This window comes from Typopeltis vanoorti, chromosome 18 (assembly GCF_054136105.1).
Source record: "Typopeltis vanoorti isolate ZY-2024b chromosome 18, IOZ_Tvanoo_1.0, whole genome shotgun sequence".
In the NCBI taxonomy this organism is placed as follows: domain Eukaryota; kingdom Metazoa; phylum Arthropoda; class Arachnida; order Uropygi; family Thelyphonidae; genus Typopeltis; species Typopeltis vanoorti.
Genome location: NC_143566.1, coordinates 22,388,528 through 22,405,539, shown reverse-complemented (window position 1 = coordinate 22,405,539; position 17,012 = coordinate 22,388,528). Strand labels below are relative to the sequence as shown.

The 17,012-nt window shown below is 35.2% G+C and overlaps 1 protein-coding gene across 5 annotated transcripts in view; it reads right to left on the bottom strand.

Annotated features, from left to right (window-relative positions):
• The window catches only part of LOC150096537 (coiled-coil domain-containing protein 102A-like), a 404,861-nt gene that overhangs the window by 165,436 nt on the left and 222,413 nt on the right, over window positions 1-17,012 (bottom strand). For all 5 annotated transcript variants that reach the window (XM_090407898.1, XM_090407899.1, XM_090407900.1 and 2 more), the window contains exon 3: window positions 1,729-1,837. In XM_090407898.1, the coding sequence (XP_090264024.1) occupies window positions 1,729-1,837 (109 nt within the window). The remainder of the gene's footprint in view (window positions 1-1,728; window positions 1,838-17,012) is intronic.

Sequence of the window (17,012 nt, the reverse complement as noted above, 5' to 3'; positions counted from 1 at the left end):
AAAGATAGGCAGGGCAATCAGGAATGCTATTCAGCACTTTGAATAAAAATGGCTATCAGTTTAATGTTAGTAAGTGTGAAGTTATGCACTTTGGCGTGATTAAAGTTCCAGCAGCATATTATATTAGCGGGGTTATGCCTCAAGAAACTGCAGAGGCAAGGGATCTTGGTGTATTGGTGGATAAGAATTTAAAGTTCAAAGGTCACACAGCAAAAGTTGCAAGAGGATAATTGCAATGTTGAAGCAAACCTTGACATGTAAGGATAAGGAAGTAATTTTGCCTCTTTATAAGGCTTTGATAAGACCATACCTGTATTACTGTGCGCAGATTTGGTCTCCCAGTTCCAAAGGGATAAAGAAGCTGTGGAAAGGGTGCAAAGAAGAGTTACAAAGAATATATCCAGATTATGGGATTTAGATTATGAGGACAGATTATGAGCATGTGGATTGCAGACTCTGGTTAAAAGGAGAAAGAGGGATGATATGATAGAGGTCTATAAACTTTTGAATAGGTGTTATAGCATTTCAAATGATGAAATTTTTCATTATATGGAAGGCAGGGAGAGAACACTGGGGCATCCATGGAAGTTAAGGTTGTTCTCAGTCAAGAAAGGGGTAAGAGTTAGGTTTTTCTCCCAGAGAGCAGTGAGTGAGAGTAATAATTTGTCCTCAGGGATAGTGAGTGCATCTAGTGTAAATGAATTTAAGAGAAAGTATGATAACTGGATTCAGTCATTTACAGCCTCCCTCGATGAGTCCTTGACTTCCTGGAGGTCTCAAATAATAATAATGCATTTCTCAACAACTGCAACCTCCAGCTCTTTAATAAAAAAAATAATAAAACAAATAATAAAAAAAAAAAAAGAGAGAAATTAGTCGGAACACTAAATTAGCTGTATACAAGACAGTGTTCAAACCAGTTTTAACTTATAGATCTGAGAGCTGGGTCAGAAGTAAAACACTTGACCAAAGACTAGAGACCGCAGATATGAGAGTCCTGAGAAAGATTAGAGGCGTGAACAGGTGGCATCAATGGCAATATCATATTAAAAACGAGGATATTAGGAAAGAACTTGACATTGTGAGCATCCAGGAATGTGTTTGCAGAGCTAATCTCAGGTGGTATGATCACTTAAATAGAATATGGAGAGGAAAGATTAGAAAAACAAGTGTTCTCTGCCAGGTTGGCAGGAAAACGACCCAGAGGAAGACCAAGATATAGATGGATTGATACGGTACAAAGTGCCTTAGACGATAGAAATATAAAATCTGATAATGTTGGAGTCTTGACAAGTAACAGACTGATTTGGAGGAAAACTGTAGATACGAAGTTAGTAATGATGTAATTTTTTCATGTAGTATTATCATATCCTGCACACCCCTTGAGGGTGCATGGCAGGAATTTGATGATGATGATGATGATAAAAAAAAAATCAACAGATTTCTTCTTTCTTTCAAAAGCCTTTCTCATGTGTGGGATAAAAGTGCAAAGACTAGATTTTCTGCTTGGAAAGTGGTGAATGAGTAGAACGGATTGTTAAAACAAGTTGTGAGCTTTATTTATGAATGAGTTCAAAGTGAAGTATGACAGGTATTGTACAAATAACGGTCCATGTTTCATGAAAAGTTAGTGGACCTCTTGTGATGAGTCTATTGAGCCCAAAGTAAGTTCCAATATAATAATATATAAATCAAAACCATTTTATAAAACTATGAAACTTTACTTACTTCTTTAAGAGTATCCTGCCTGGACTTCTTCACATCTTCATACTTTAGCCTTAAATGATTTAGCTCGACTTGAAGTTTTTCCATACTTTTTACCAACTTATTCTTTTCCCTGGAAAAAGTACAGTCTATGTAATAACTGTGCAATTCATATTTTACAGAACTGTTCATTAGAGTATATCGAGGCGGGGGGGGGGGGGGGGGATTCATAACTCATAATAAATTTTAATTCACCTTCCATTTGCAATATTAACTCATAAGTTGAAAATAACATCTGTAGACAAAAATAAATAAATAATTAAATGGGGGGAAATAATAAGTTCTGTGTCTAAAGCCCTTTCTGCTGCTATGGGATGGAAAGAGTTACCAGTAGGGATTTCCAATTTACCAACTTTTTCAATTACTAGTAATTCTGTAAGGATTTTCATAAGAAAATGTTTACAGAATTACTAGTCATAAATTGCAGATTAGCAGTAATGTCTTACATTTTCAAAAACAAAGTCATACTGAAAGAAAATCAATAAATATTAATAAACAAAAACTTTATTGAAACATAAAATATGACATAAAAATATTAAAAAATTATTCTAAAGAAAAAAATTTATTATTAATAAAAGTTATAAACAAAACTTTTATTTCAAAACACAAACTTTAAAGATAAGGAAAACATAATGTTAACTATTACTAAAAAAACAAACAAACTAGGTTTTATTAGGTCATTATGATACAAGATATAAAATAAACTGATTAGTTTCACCACCAATAACATGTGGCCTCTTCAGAGTAAAAAAGAATATAAATGTCTGGCTAGCAAGTGTAAACTATAAGTTAAGAAGTCAAGGTTACAGGAGCCATTCTAATATAAATAATAGAAACACATAGACAGTGGAAGGTGACATAGTTCATTTGAGATGATTAGCTGAAAAGTTGATATCTGGCATGTGAAGAGATCTGATAAGATTTCCAAATGCCACTTAGAATCAGTTCTTGGTTCTTACTGAAAGAGAGTCACAAGAAAAAATGGCAGTGGTTGATTCCTTTACCTAATGAGAGAGGAAATTGTCTGGATAGATAAATCATAGAAATCTTGTTTTCCAATCATTTATATATGCAAAGAGTGATGAGCTAAACCTGATTGATCTTTCTTCTCTGTTATGAGCCAGAGTCTTTATAGTGCATATCAGGATTAAATTATGGGAAAAGGATCAAGAGGCAAAAAACGAAGGACATCACTTGAAGATATAAGATCATGGACAGGATCACATGGCTATGCAGAAACAAAAAGGAAAGCCACCAACAGAGAGAACTGGAAGGACATGGTGCTGCACCCTCTCACTGAGGAAACTACATGAAGAAGAAGATCAGGATTTGGATTAGAGAATAGTATTTTTTGGACTAGTTTACTAGAATATCCATTAAAGGCGAGTTGGTGAAGTAGAAGTTGCAGTTCATTTTCTTTTTATCGCTTTTTTAGAATAGAGGTAGTATGCTTTTTAATAGTATGTTATATTTGTGAGGGATAGCATAGATAGCAAATGGAGAGAACGTCAAACATGTGTTTGTTCATGGTAAACACCTAATGTGAAGTTATTGTCTGAATTGAAGAAATGCATCTTCTACTCTACCAACTCACTCTTAAGGTATATCCTAGGAATTTAATATGCTCATGATGGGCAAGTACAAGTGCTTCCAATGAAACCAAATATATCACAAAAAAGATAGTATTCACATTAAAAAAACATGGCCTGGTAAAATTTTCATGACTGTGAAATATACAAAAATTGCACTACAGTAAATCCTTGCAGAATGTGGGGGTTACGTCGTTAAATTAACTTTCTATGGAAAAAAACGTGTTAGGTATAGTTCAAATTAAGAAAGTATGTATGTATAATTTAAACTAACCTAAATATTGTTGTAAGTAAAAGGGAAAATTGAAACAAAATATACAAAAATTGTACTACAGTAAATCCTTGCCGAACGTGGGTGTTACGTCATTAATACATTGCGCACACGGCAAAATCACATTCTGCAAAGTTAACTTTCTATGGAAAAAAATGTGTTAGGTATAGTTCAAATTAAGAAAGTCATCATCATCATACGTACCAAGGATTTAGGCCTAGTATGGCCTGTTCCAGCCTTAGAAGTCATCGTTGAATCGTTTAAGAGGACGTCCTGGTTTTCTTTTTCCTAACGGCTTGTACGTTAAGGCTTGTTTTAGTAATCTTTCTGTTTTCATTCTTTGAACATGTTCCATCCATCTATGTTTATATTTTTTAATTTTTTCAATTACTGGTTCTTTGTTTAGTTCTTTCATAATATCTTTGTTTCTTTTGTGATCAAATAGGGTATACTTTGCAGTTTTTCTCATAAACTTCATTTCTGCTGTTGTTAATCTTTGTTTGTCTTTTTGTTTTACTGTCCAGATTTCGCTTCCATACATTAAGACCGGTAGGGCTAATGTATTGTATACTTTTAGCCTGGTTTGTTTTTGAACTAGGTTTGGTTTAAATATAGAGTTAATTACGCCTGTTATTTTTAAATATTTTGCAATTTTTATGTTTATATCTTTTTCATTTTTATAAGTGATCATATATCCTAGGTAGTTAAATGAATTCACCTGTTCTAAGATCTTTATATAATACTATTTTAGTTCTTGCTGGATCTTGTCCTTTAAAGGCCATAGTTTTTGATTTTTCCGTTGATATTATCATACCATAATCTTTGGATATCTCATTTAGATTTCAAATAGCTTTCTGTAAGTTATCTTCAGAATTTGTAATTATTATTTGGTCATCTGCAAAGAGGAGAGTGTTTAAGTTAACTGTAGGTGAAAGTTTAATTCCTTGATGTAAATTTTTACTCCATTTTATTATTATTTCATTTAAGTAGATATTAAAAAGAGTTGCTGAGAGGGGACATCCCTGTCGGACCCCTTGGTTTATCTCTCTTGTATATGATAGCTCATGATTTAATCTTATTTGTATTTGATTATTATCAGAAATTAAGAAAGTATATATATGTATAATTTAAACTAACCTAAATATTGTTATAAGTAAAAGGGAAAAATGAAACAAATGTTCATGTTTCATTTTTCCCTTTTTTTTTAATGCATCTACAAAAAAAAAAAAAAAAAAAAAAAAAAAAAAAAAAAAAAAAAAAAAACATGAAACATGAAATAAATAGGTACATGATACAATTATTTTTTTAAAAAGCTAGTGATTTTTGCTTGGTACAATGACTGACACAACCCTTTAAAAGTTTCGTGGTAAGGAGCGCAGAGTTTTTCAATGCCTTTCATAAAGTGTCCTCTTCTTTTTTCATTTGGGTCAATCTCCATTGCAAAATCAGACAGTTCCTGTGCCTTTTTTTAACAATTCGTTTAAATTCTTGTAATTTAAAGGCGCTTTATCTTCTTCACTATCGGCTGGTGTTAAGAGATCATCCAATTCTTCATTCGTCATGCTCGATTAATTCTTTGACTTCTCCTTCTTCCATATCTGAAAATCCTTCACTGCCAATTGCTTTTGCAATTTGTACGAATTCTTTGGCTTCATTTTCAATCAATGGAAATCCTTTAAAATTGTTGACAACTTCTGGCCAGAGCTGATGCCAGCAAGCATTCAAAGTTGATGAATTCACTTGTTCCCATGCGAGTTTAATCATTTCTATGCAGTGGCTTATGTTGAATTGCTTCCAAAATGCCATTAGCGTGTCATGCTTTCCTTCATCTAGTGCTTTATTTGCAGAGGTGTAAACATGCCTCACATAATAGGCTTTGAATGTTTTTATGATCCCTTGATCCAATGGTTGGATTAAGGAAGTGGTGGGAGGAATAAAACCTCTATTATCGAGAATTAGGAGAACTTTAAAGCACAGGTTTTGCTGTTCTAAGTAATGTTTGACTTCTTTAACAAATAAATTTTCAAACCAGTTATTAAAGAGGGCTTTTGTTACCCAAGCTTTTCCATTCCATTTCCACACAACAGGCAATTGCTCAAAATTTTTTCCCTGCAATGCACGAGGCGTTTCAGATCGATAAATGAGCAGAGGCTTGCACTTGAAGTCACCTGATGCATTTCCACAAAAAAGCAAAGTGAGTCTATCCTTAAAAGCTTTAATACCTGGGGCAACCTTTTGTGTCTTTGTGATGTAGGTTCGTTGTCCCATTCGCTTATAAAATAGACCCGTCTCATCCGCATTGAAAACTTGCTGCAGAACGTAACCCCTCTCTTCAATGAATTTCAAAAATTGGGGTTTGAATTTCTCTGCTGCTTCTTTATCTGCAGAGCCAGCTTCTCCCTGAAGCTTTACATTGTGCAAATTAAAATGACGCTTAAAGTTTTCAAGCCAATCTTTGCTTGCTTGAAAGTCAATTTTCTCTGACGATTGGCCATCTTTATTTAAAATGAAAGAAAACAAATCTAAAGCTTTGTTTCAAATAGCAACACCATCCACAACTGAGCCTTTTTCGTTTACTTGATTGTCAATCCAAGCTATTAATATTTTTTCCATCTTTTCCAATTGCGGAATTCTTCTTGAAACTTGAGTAACCTTTGCCGAAGTATCGCCTGAGGCTTTGACACTAGACTGAATCTTTTCTGCATTCTCCCGTATTGTTCTTATGCTTGATTCGTTTATAGCTAGTTCTCTTGCAAGCGATGAAACACGTGTACCATTTTTCAACTTATCTAAAATTTCAATTTTCTGAGATAATGTCAAAACTTTGCATCTTTTTGCTGCTTTATCATCTTCATTCTTCTCTTAGATGTCATATTGAATTTTTAAAATTAAAAGAAATACAAAAAGAGAAGAGGATAAACACTTATAAATACGTGATTACAGCTCTGCTAACTTGAGTGAAATGATTGCAACTCGGCCTGGGTCACTCAGCTAGCAGGCGGCGCCAAGCAGGGTTGCCGACCAATGCTCTGCAACGTACTGCGTATGAATGAAATTCTAGCGTTGGACAAATTAAATGGAAACAATTAAGATAACGCGTATGTGCAAAATCGCGTTCTGCAAATCCGCACTCAGCAAAGGTTTACTGTATATAATGCAGATAACAACAACAAACAACAAACCATCAAGTACAAGAAAAAATAAAACATTCTCTTTACTTCCAAAATTTAAAAAAAAAATAATAATTTGTTTGATTATAACACTGGAAGATCACGGTTAGTGAGAACAATTTCACTTATTTGTTCTTTTACCTTTAATATCAAGTTCATGAAACACGATCAGATTTCTCTTCTTAGTCTGACTTGCATCTCTAATCTTGAATGATACAAACACATTAAGGTACCAGCAATTTGCAAGTGGGATGAGGAAGATCAAGCTATCTGTTGCAATTGTATCCTTTATGCACAAACAGGTTTGAAGTTTCTGTTACCGCAGTTTCATCACCTTTAAATGTCTAACCCCGTGTCTAACTGAACTTATATCAACAGTATCATTTTCATATACATCTTTCAGAAAGGTATGAATTTCCATTGGACTTGTAATCTGCAATAAGGAATTCAAATTACTACTCTGTGCTTCGTACACGCATTAATAACAGCTGCCAATTTGAACTACCTGTGTACCACTCACTGCAATGAATGCAGTGAGTGGTACACAGTGAAATTAGAGACTGTTGTCCACTTAGTGTGATGTGAAGCTTTCTCCCCAAATCAAGAGAGAGAGAGAGAAAAGCATTGCTATTCCTCACACTTGGAAGATAACTAAAACGACCACATCACCTACATAAGAAGAATTAGCAAGATAAAGAGATATAAATGGAATAAACAGTGAAAACAACTAGATTTAAAGGAATAAGAAATATACAAGCTAGAAAACTGACAAGTAAGACAGTAGTAATTGATGGTAGGATTGTAGGGACAAATGACTTAAGTAGTGATAAATATAAATACAGTATGAGAGAAGATATGAAACGACTGCTGGAAGAAACAAGACAGAAACCAGAGAGTGAAAACAGTTTGTTACCAAGATATGACATCACTGAGCTAAGGAGAACTATGATAGTAAATGATTTGAGGTACTAGCTGTGTAGAAGAAATTGATGTGTGTAGAGTGAGACCTAATTCACAGAGTCAGAGTAATAGCATAATCATGGGAGGGAATAGGAAGAATGTGTATGTATAAATTCAGCTAAGACATGCAAACATGATAACAATATGAATGTCAATGAGCATGGTTATTAATCTGGTGAAGGGGTGGATGTGTATGCTTTTAGGTTAAGATATTTTGAATGTGAGAGGACAAAGAGAAGTCACCCAACTGCAGAGGTATTTGTGTATGTTTATACACAAATACCAGGAGCATCAAGAACAAAGGGTTTGAGTTTGATGCCTTGGTTGAATACGTTGTGGATTAAGATTATTGGCATTAGTGAAACCTGACTATCAGAGTCAGATGAAGTAATTCATATTGAGTGTAAAGGGTATAGCATTTCAAGGAAGGACAGACTGATATCAGATAATTGGGATCCAGTTAGGGCAGAAACTCATAAAAGCAATAACAGTAATAATGTTCCATGCAGCACTGAGCTTTAAGCCATTATGTATGAAATGGAGGTTATGGTAGTTATTGCTATAGACATGGAGGTACAGTTGTGGGGAGTGATGAAAGACATTGACAAATTACCATGATAGGTAGTTGATTAGTAATCATTACAGCCAACTTAAATTATCTGAAAATAAATTTAGTATAGAAAACTCATACGAATAAAGAAGAATTTACTGAGCTGTTGCAAGATAATTTTCTTCAAGAGCAAGTGAAAGAAGAGATTCGATGTCAAAGGGTGTTAGATTTGATCATAGTGTTCAGAAGGGTTCTCAGTTAAGAATGCGACTATTTGGTCACCAGATGTTACAGTAATCATGTTGTTCCAATTAGGATTTGAATTTCCAATTTCCAACATGCTAAGCATGTGTCCTAATTGGAAATTCAGCATACACACAGCTAGAAATTATGACAAACTCACAAGAATACTATGTTCAGTCTCATGGTATCAATTACTGAAAGGGAAGTACATCAGCAATGTATATGTATAGCAAAGTACAGTAAAATCTCTCGTAACCGGCAATACCAAAACAACGGCACTTTCGAAGGTCTAAATTTAAACCCGAAATTTAAGCCTATGAGATAAGAAAAATATGCAATGGGCTTAGCAAATGAAATTTGCAGGGCAATGTTCATCTAGGTCAGCACATGATATTATGAAACTTCATTGTATAGTCAAATTATTAATTATAAATTAAATATTAATTAGTTATAAATTAAAACAGTGAATTTTTAAAGCTTCGGCAATAATCTTGTAAGCAGGCAGACATTCGAAGTTATATTATGTTGTCATACTAAGAAATTCACAACTTTCATGTGATAATACGTATACTTGTAAAATTCAATACAGTAGAAATTTTCCTTTTTCTTGCATCGACTTTTACAGAAATCACAACTCGTAAACACGCTAAACTAACTTTGCATTAACGTTGTCCATAATCTTAAAAGCCCATGTATTTAACCCCAAGGAATTAACATGTACAAAACAGAAAATGTCTAAAATATAAGGTTCAATGGCAATGACTTAGAAATCGGCATTGTATTGATGTCGGAATTTGAATATAATGTAAGTAAATTTTAATGTGCTCGGAGTCAGCCTGATACCACCTTCAAGGTCAGTGATAAAAGGGCAATACTCTTTTGAAGTAGTTCCACCTTTTTGAAAATAGGATTAAGTGTGCATATTTGGTGAAAACAAAAAGTGAGCTTTAACATGAAGGTCAAGACTGTTTGCGCAGGAATGTTCGGGGGCCTCAACCCTTCGTCCAGAGAAAATTGTATAAAGGTCATCTAGGAATGAAAGAAAAAAAGAGGGAAGAGAACTTCAGAAGGAGTCGATTTACCGCATTCGTCGGTCTGGTTGAAGTCACGAGCGATAGCCATGGGAGCTGTGAAACTACCAAGGGAGAAGAGAAGCAGGACCAGCATGCATTGCCAATAGGACAATCTGCTAAGTGCCTCGATCGCCGAACACCCTTCAGCCGATTCATAGACATCAGGAAAAAAGTGCTCCAGGCCCAAGTGAGACGACGGTGATGATGGAATCTCTGCGTGAAAGAAAACCTGAACGGATGAGAAGTCAAAGGAACGGGTGTCTAATAGAGTTAAAGACGATATGTGAGTTAATTTCATTGTGTTTGCTTATGATATGTGAAACTGTCTGAGAAGGGCTGATAAGTTTCTTTAAGTGTTGATATAACTAGTCTAAGAATAGTTTGTTTACTGTTATGGTTAGAATTACTAGTTACAAGTAACAGAGCATGATATTCCTTGAATTGAAATGGGCTGATAAGTTTTTTTTTGGAATGTTGATATAATTTGTTGCATGACTCCGTGCATTTTCTAAAATGTTAAATTGCTGAAGTTTTAAGCTTAAAGTGGAGTTACGAGAGAATCTTTCTCTAGTGTATGATTTTGTATAATTAGTTTAGTGTAAATAAATATGTTTGTTTTGTTTACAAAGTGTGCTGCCTGATCTTTATGCAATGCACTGTTTCGAAACAAACACAAACCTGTGAGCAAAGGAATTTAATGTTAGCCACAACTTTTAATGTTAAGAAGGGCTTTAGGATAATTTCAGAGTGAACTCTACTGGAAATATCATCATATCTTATACCACAAGGAGAGCACTGGTGGCACAGTCGATTAATCTAAATAAATTTCCAGAGTTCTCCCGGTATAGGAAAAATGCTAAAAATAGAGTAAAGTTAATAAAGAATAGGAAGTTAAAAAAAATAAAGGATAAAGAGTTAAAAAGGCCAGTAGAGATAAACTAATAAAAGTAAGAATACGGTAGAGAAGGTTAATTAATAATAGAAATTAAAGCATATAGAGAAATATTACAAATTACAAAAATAAGTGCGCCTATAGAAAAATTTTACAAGAGCGCAGCAAATCACAAAATAAAGCAATCACAGGAATGTTTACATACTGTAATTTTTAAATGCTGTTTATAATGTGAATTATAAAATTATTGATGTTATTTAATTGTGGCTGGCAGATGGAAAAACACGAAATGAACTTCGCATGCTACAATTTCTACACATGACATCACAAAACATGAACAGGTTAGTTCTCGAAATATATATTCAATTATCTGGCAAAATCTCGTATCCAGAATAAGCGAAGTCCCGTTGTTGACGGTAAAGAGAGATTCTACTGTACATGTATATCAACAATGCATAGGAAGCTTTGAAAATATTCACTATGGCATGATATGGTAGGAGTGAAATAGATGTGCAACTTTATTAAGCAAGATATAAGAAGAATATATGGAAGGAATATCATGAGAACAAGGATGAGAGGAGCTATTAGACAGAAAGTTAATTCAGAGTATTAAAAGAATGAATGAATGTTTAAGAATAAGTTAACTCATTGATGGTATCACTGTGTTAGAAGCAGGGGCAATTGTTCAAATAATGAGTGCCTACTTTGCTAAGATCTACTAACCTGACATATGTAACATGATGCACAATGATACCACCACAATGGAAGAAGAGACACATGAGCAGGAGAATGAGGTTCTAGAGCTCTTGCATGACCTCGATAAGAATTTGGCAATAGTAACACATGGGATATCTGCACGTAAAAAAATGTTCAGTGGAACTCATTACGCATGTTTGTTTGAGTCTTAGCTCATGAAAGTTCCAACAGGAATTGGATCTTTCTTAACTTTCCATCTACAAATGACATAAGCAATGGTGGATTTCAGTATATTGAGATGGATAGCAATGTCACAGACAGAAAGACCACTGATGTGACACCCATCTACCATCCAATGTTGGAAATCTGTCAGTTCAGCTCAATGTGGCATCTTGACATCTAGTACAGTGCAAAACATGCAGTGCACTGCACCTTTTATTACCAGACTTATGCAGACACTCTCTGAATATCTGCATGTGGTAGGATCTGAATTTTGCATAGCAAAAAATAAGGTGTCCAAATACTTTTGTCAACATACTGTAGTTTTGTATGCAGTGAATATCAATTCTAAACTATTATTACATCAAAGTAACAGGATGAATCTCAATAGATAGCAGTATGGTGGCTGCAATTCTATGCACAACACTTAGACTAGTACCTAGATTATCTGTACACAATTTGGTGCTTGATCAACATGCCAAAATGGTGTGGCATAAGCAGTGGTGGCCAAAGCAGCTGTTGAGTCCTCTGTTCCAATGGACTCATTGTCAGAGTAATTGCACTATCATCATCATGCTTTTCAAGGATTTAGGCCTAGAGTAAATCCTTGAAAAGCATGATGATGATAGTATCATCATCATGCTTTTCCGGCCTTAGAAGTCATCATTGAATCTCTTAACCCTGTGGAGGTCACGGCTGATGTGACAGACACAAACAAATTGTTAAATATAAATATTCTTACACATATCCAGTGCACAGCTTGGAGGTCATGACTAGCTGCGCAGGCATATATCACGAGTAATATTCCACAGTTTATGCGATCAGTTTTGGTTTAACACGCGTTACGTAAAGGTGTGTGATATTTGATAGTGAATTGCATCTGAGAGATACCGAAAATAATCCATCAGATGTTGAAGAGATTCAGTGAATGTTACTCGAGTCTGATGATGAGAATGATAGAGTCGAATGTGAAAGTGATATTTTATAGTAAATTGTATCTGAGAGATATTGCAAACTCCGATGTCAGTATAGCATTAGTTTAGTTGTTGTTTTTTTCGTTGTTTCTTTGTTCAATAATTTCTAGATTGTAACTGAAAATAAATAAACCATCATGTATTACATTTGCAGTGTTTTTTTTTAATCGCATTTTACAAGTAATGACTGTATCTCTCAGATACGTGCGACCTAAGCTGCAATTTTTACAACTGCGACCTCCGCAGGGTTAAGAGGATGTCCTGGTTGGCTATTTTGGTAATCTTTCTGTTTTCATTCTTTCAACGTAATTACAGTATATCATAACAGAACAAAAGCAACTCTAGCTAGCAATGCCTTTCAATAATGCATGAGACATGAACGGTATCATTCTAGTGGTTAGCTGGGATTCTGATTCAGAGGCATTCAGTCAAATTACACAGATAAGGACCTAGAGGCATTCAGTCCATGCCCACTGGTGTATGGCCCAGGAATATTCAGTCATAGTCATATCACTAATGATTACTGATGTCAGTTATAGTTCCCAAGCCTCTCATTCTAAGTTATGAACAGCAAAGGATACTGCCAGTACAAGAGGAGCGTACTTACACTTTTCCCAAGGTGGTAGAATGCTCCGAGGTCCAACCCTCATTGCTTGAGGCCCTTAAATTTGCCCCAATTTTTTGGGGCCCCCAGCTAGAGCTCCATGCACTTGTATATAAGTACAGCCCTGAGTACAAGTACACCAATTTCTAAAAATTTGACAAGGCACATATCTAATCCCTTCTTAACTTAGCTTATTCTAATTTTCTAATTTACAGACTAACTTAAACCTATCTTACACTACTACATTATCTCTGCTATGCATGCATGCACGCATACCCTACATGCTATATTATCAGTCTATTCCTAATTGGGATCACCCCACTGAAAGTGTGCACAGGACCTGTCCCATCAGATCAGAAATTTCAAAAGTGTGCTGTTTCATTCTCCATTAATTATTTTCACTTGGGATTTATATCAGATTTTAGATTATACATGGTTAATTTGGCTAACTTATTTTAGCAAGAGCATCAGATACCCAAACTACTGTCCACTGTCAAAAGATTAAGTCACTTCCAGTGATCATCTGCATCGACTGATAGACTCTCTTAAAAATTCAGAGCGCAGCAGAGAAATCACATTGCATCAACACCTCTCAACCATTCTCGTAATGCTTTAATTAGAAATTAGATTCCCTTGGTCTGTGCTGGTTCTAACTTGGCTATTTTATAATGATGTCAGCCAAAACAGGCTACTGGAATGCTACAAAGCTGAGGCTTTTCATAAGGCGGCGCCAATGGACCTATCAAAATTGATAAGAATATCAACTGACATGTTATGGAAAACTTTTCGCAGTAACCTTATAAATTAAATGAATTCACTATTGCCTTTAATTCCAAAGGGAGTAGGGCAAAACTCTTTTGATCCTAACTAACTTTGGAAATCATTGGTCAGCCAATTCCCACCCTTAGCTATCAATGGTAATTGAATTCAGAGCTAGAGACAATTTCAAGACTAAGGCCTGAGAGAATGGCAAATAACTGATTGCCATCTCATATTACTAAACCCTCAGTGGTATATTACTGTCTGAAAAGTGTGACTTCCACAATGAATTTTTCTGAGGGATTAAAACACATTTTTTTGTGGAGGAGGACACACTATATGTCTGTTCCAAAGATTATTAACTCATGAACTAGCTAAAAAAAAAAAGTTCCTCTTGATAGCAAATAGCTGATCTGGTTGTCAGAGTGGTTAACGTATCTGCTCTCCAAACAACAAGCTGCTGGTTCGAATTATGCCTTGGACATGAATGTTCACAACTTTCATGTGATAATACGTATACTTGTAAAATTCAATACAGTAGAAATTTTCCTTTTTCTTGCATCGACTTTTACAGAGATCACAACTCGTAAACACGCTAAACTAACTTTGCATTAACGTTGTACATAATCTTAAAAGCCCATGTATTTAACCCCAAGGAATTAACATGTATAAAACAGAAAATGTCTAAAATATAAGGTTCAATGGCAATGACTCAGAAATCGGCATTGTATTGATGTCGGAATTTGAATATAATGTAAGTAAATTTGAATATAATGTAAGTAAATTTAATGATTGTCTTTGTGATATAGATAGAGGATGAATTTTTGTCAAGCACGAAACCTCTGCCCTGCTCACTGGAAGACTGAAATGGCTTGGAAATGTTTTATGTTTAGTTGCTAGAGCAGGATTTCCAAATTACGTAAAAAAATAAGGGGTGCTTAAGGGTCAAAGCTGTAAAACTGAGAGAAGACCTCTACGTAGCCTTTAAAGGAATACGGAGAACCGACCAGGGCTTCTGACCTAATGTCCAATCCTCACCTTCTCATGGTGCACCCTGTTGGATATCTACCTGGATACTGAACGAACGAGGATGGGCTGACAAATTGGGATTTAGCCAACCAAATTGTATTCCTACTGGTTAAACCAAAATACAAAATGATGGTACAACATGACAAAATTTCATGCCGGCTGTGGCATCGCCCGGTTAAACAAGGCCCCTGTTGTTTTCGCCAGGGAACCAGAGCGAACAGCAAAAAGTCAGCTACTGGAACAAATCTGAAAACACATCACCAGAGTTAAAGATCTGTACTATCAACATAAGAAGCCTGAATAGCATAGAAATTGAGCTAGTGGAGGATTAGATAAGTACCAGATCGACATAAAAGGGTAACTGAAACAAAAAAGACAAAAACTGGCGAGATCTTTCTGAGCAATAAATACAAAATGTTATATTTAGGCAATGATAATCAAGGAAAAGAAGGAGTAGCCATAGTATTCAACACAAAATACGAGACTAATCTTCTTGAATGGCAGTCAGACTCAAGTAGAGTGATTTGGGCAAATCAGAATGGGGAACTGGACAATGAGACTTATTTGTGTCTATGGTCGCACAGAAGGTTTTACTTAGGTAGAAGTGGAGGAATTTTTTGAGACTCTAGAGAAAGCTACTGACACAATGATAAAGGAAAAATTAGTCCTTGTTGGGGATCTAAATAGCAGAGTAGGAAGTTTCAGACATACAAAAATGTTTTGGGAAAATTTGGAGAAAAGAGCAAAGTTAATAACAATGGCAAATACCTCTTGGATTTCTGCTCAGGACATGGACTGGTTATTACTAACACCATGTTCCAACATAAAAATGTGCACAAATTCACATGGATAGAAGAGACAAGGAATAAGAAAAGTCTCATTGACTATGTTATTGTTGATAGTGATGTTTTCTGCCTGGTGCAGGACACCAGAGTGTACAGAGGATTTGAAATTGGAAATGATCAGTATTTAGTCTTCAGCAGGATAAAATTGAATTTCATATTGAAAAGAATGACATGTAAGAAAGTTTTAAAGCGAATAAAAGTTGAGCAGCTCTCAGATGTGAACTGTAGACTAAAATACACAAAGATTATTGAAAGAAAAATGAAAGAGTTTGAGAACAGGAACCAAACCCTGGAGATTCAGTGGCAAGCCTTGAAGAAAATCCTGACTGATTCAGCTAGAGAGGCATGTGGTGAAGTTGTCTGCAAGGATTGAAAAATAAGAACTCCTTGGTGGACATAGGAAGTTAAAGAGACAGTGAAGGAAAAGAAGAAAGCATATCAAAAGTTCCTGGCAAATAAGTCAGCTTGTGCTCTTAGAGAATACAGAGACAAATGTAAGAAAGCTAAACAGTGTGTAAAACTAGCTAAACAAAAGTCATGGGAGGACTTTGGCAAGAGCATAGAAAATAAATATCAAGAAGGTGGCAAAATATTCTGGAGGTTGTTGAAGAAGCTTAGGAATGGAGGAAAGAGTGCTGGTAAAAGCAGTTAGAGGTGATAAAGGTGACATGAAAACAGGAGAAAAAGATATCCTTGAAGTATGGAGTAATTACTTTGAAAATTTGCTAAATGAAACAAGCAGTGATGACAGCACAGTGATAAAAAACACTGACCAGGCATGCAGTCAGGAATACATATCCATATTTGAAGTAGAAAATGCCATCAAAGGCTTGAAATGTGGAAAGGCAGCAGGAGTAGATGATATTCGACCAGAAATGCTTAAGTATGGTGGTATAAAAGTCTTACAGTGGCTTCACTGCATAGTTCAGAATGACTGGACAGAGGGGCGAATTCCAGACGATTGGAGTAGAGCTCTCATAGTACCCATAAATGTGAGAATTACAGATGTATATCCCTACTGAGTGTTCCTGGTAAGATATATGCAGATATACTAGAGAAACGGTTGAGAGGAATTGTGGAAGAAAAGCTTGGTGAAGAACAACCCGGATTCAGGTCAAATACAGGCTGTCGGGATCAGATATTCTCTTTACGACAAATAGTGGAGAAATCATGGGAATACAACAAAGATCTGTATTTAAGTTTTGTCGATTTGGAAAAGGCATATGACAAGGTGCCAAGAGAGAAGCTATTCAATACGCTACAGTTATATGGTGTCGATGGATCATTATATCAAGCAATACTTAGTCTTTATTTGAGATGTAAGTCAAAAGTTAGAATTGAAGTACAGGAAGATGGTTTAATGTTAAATCAGGT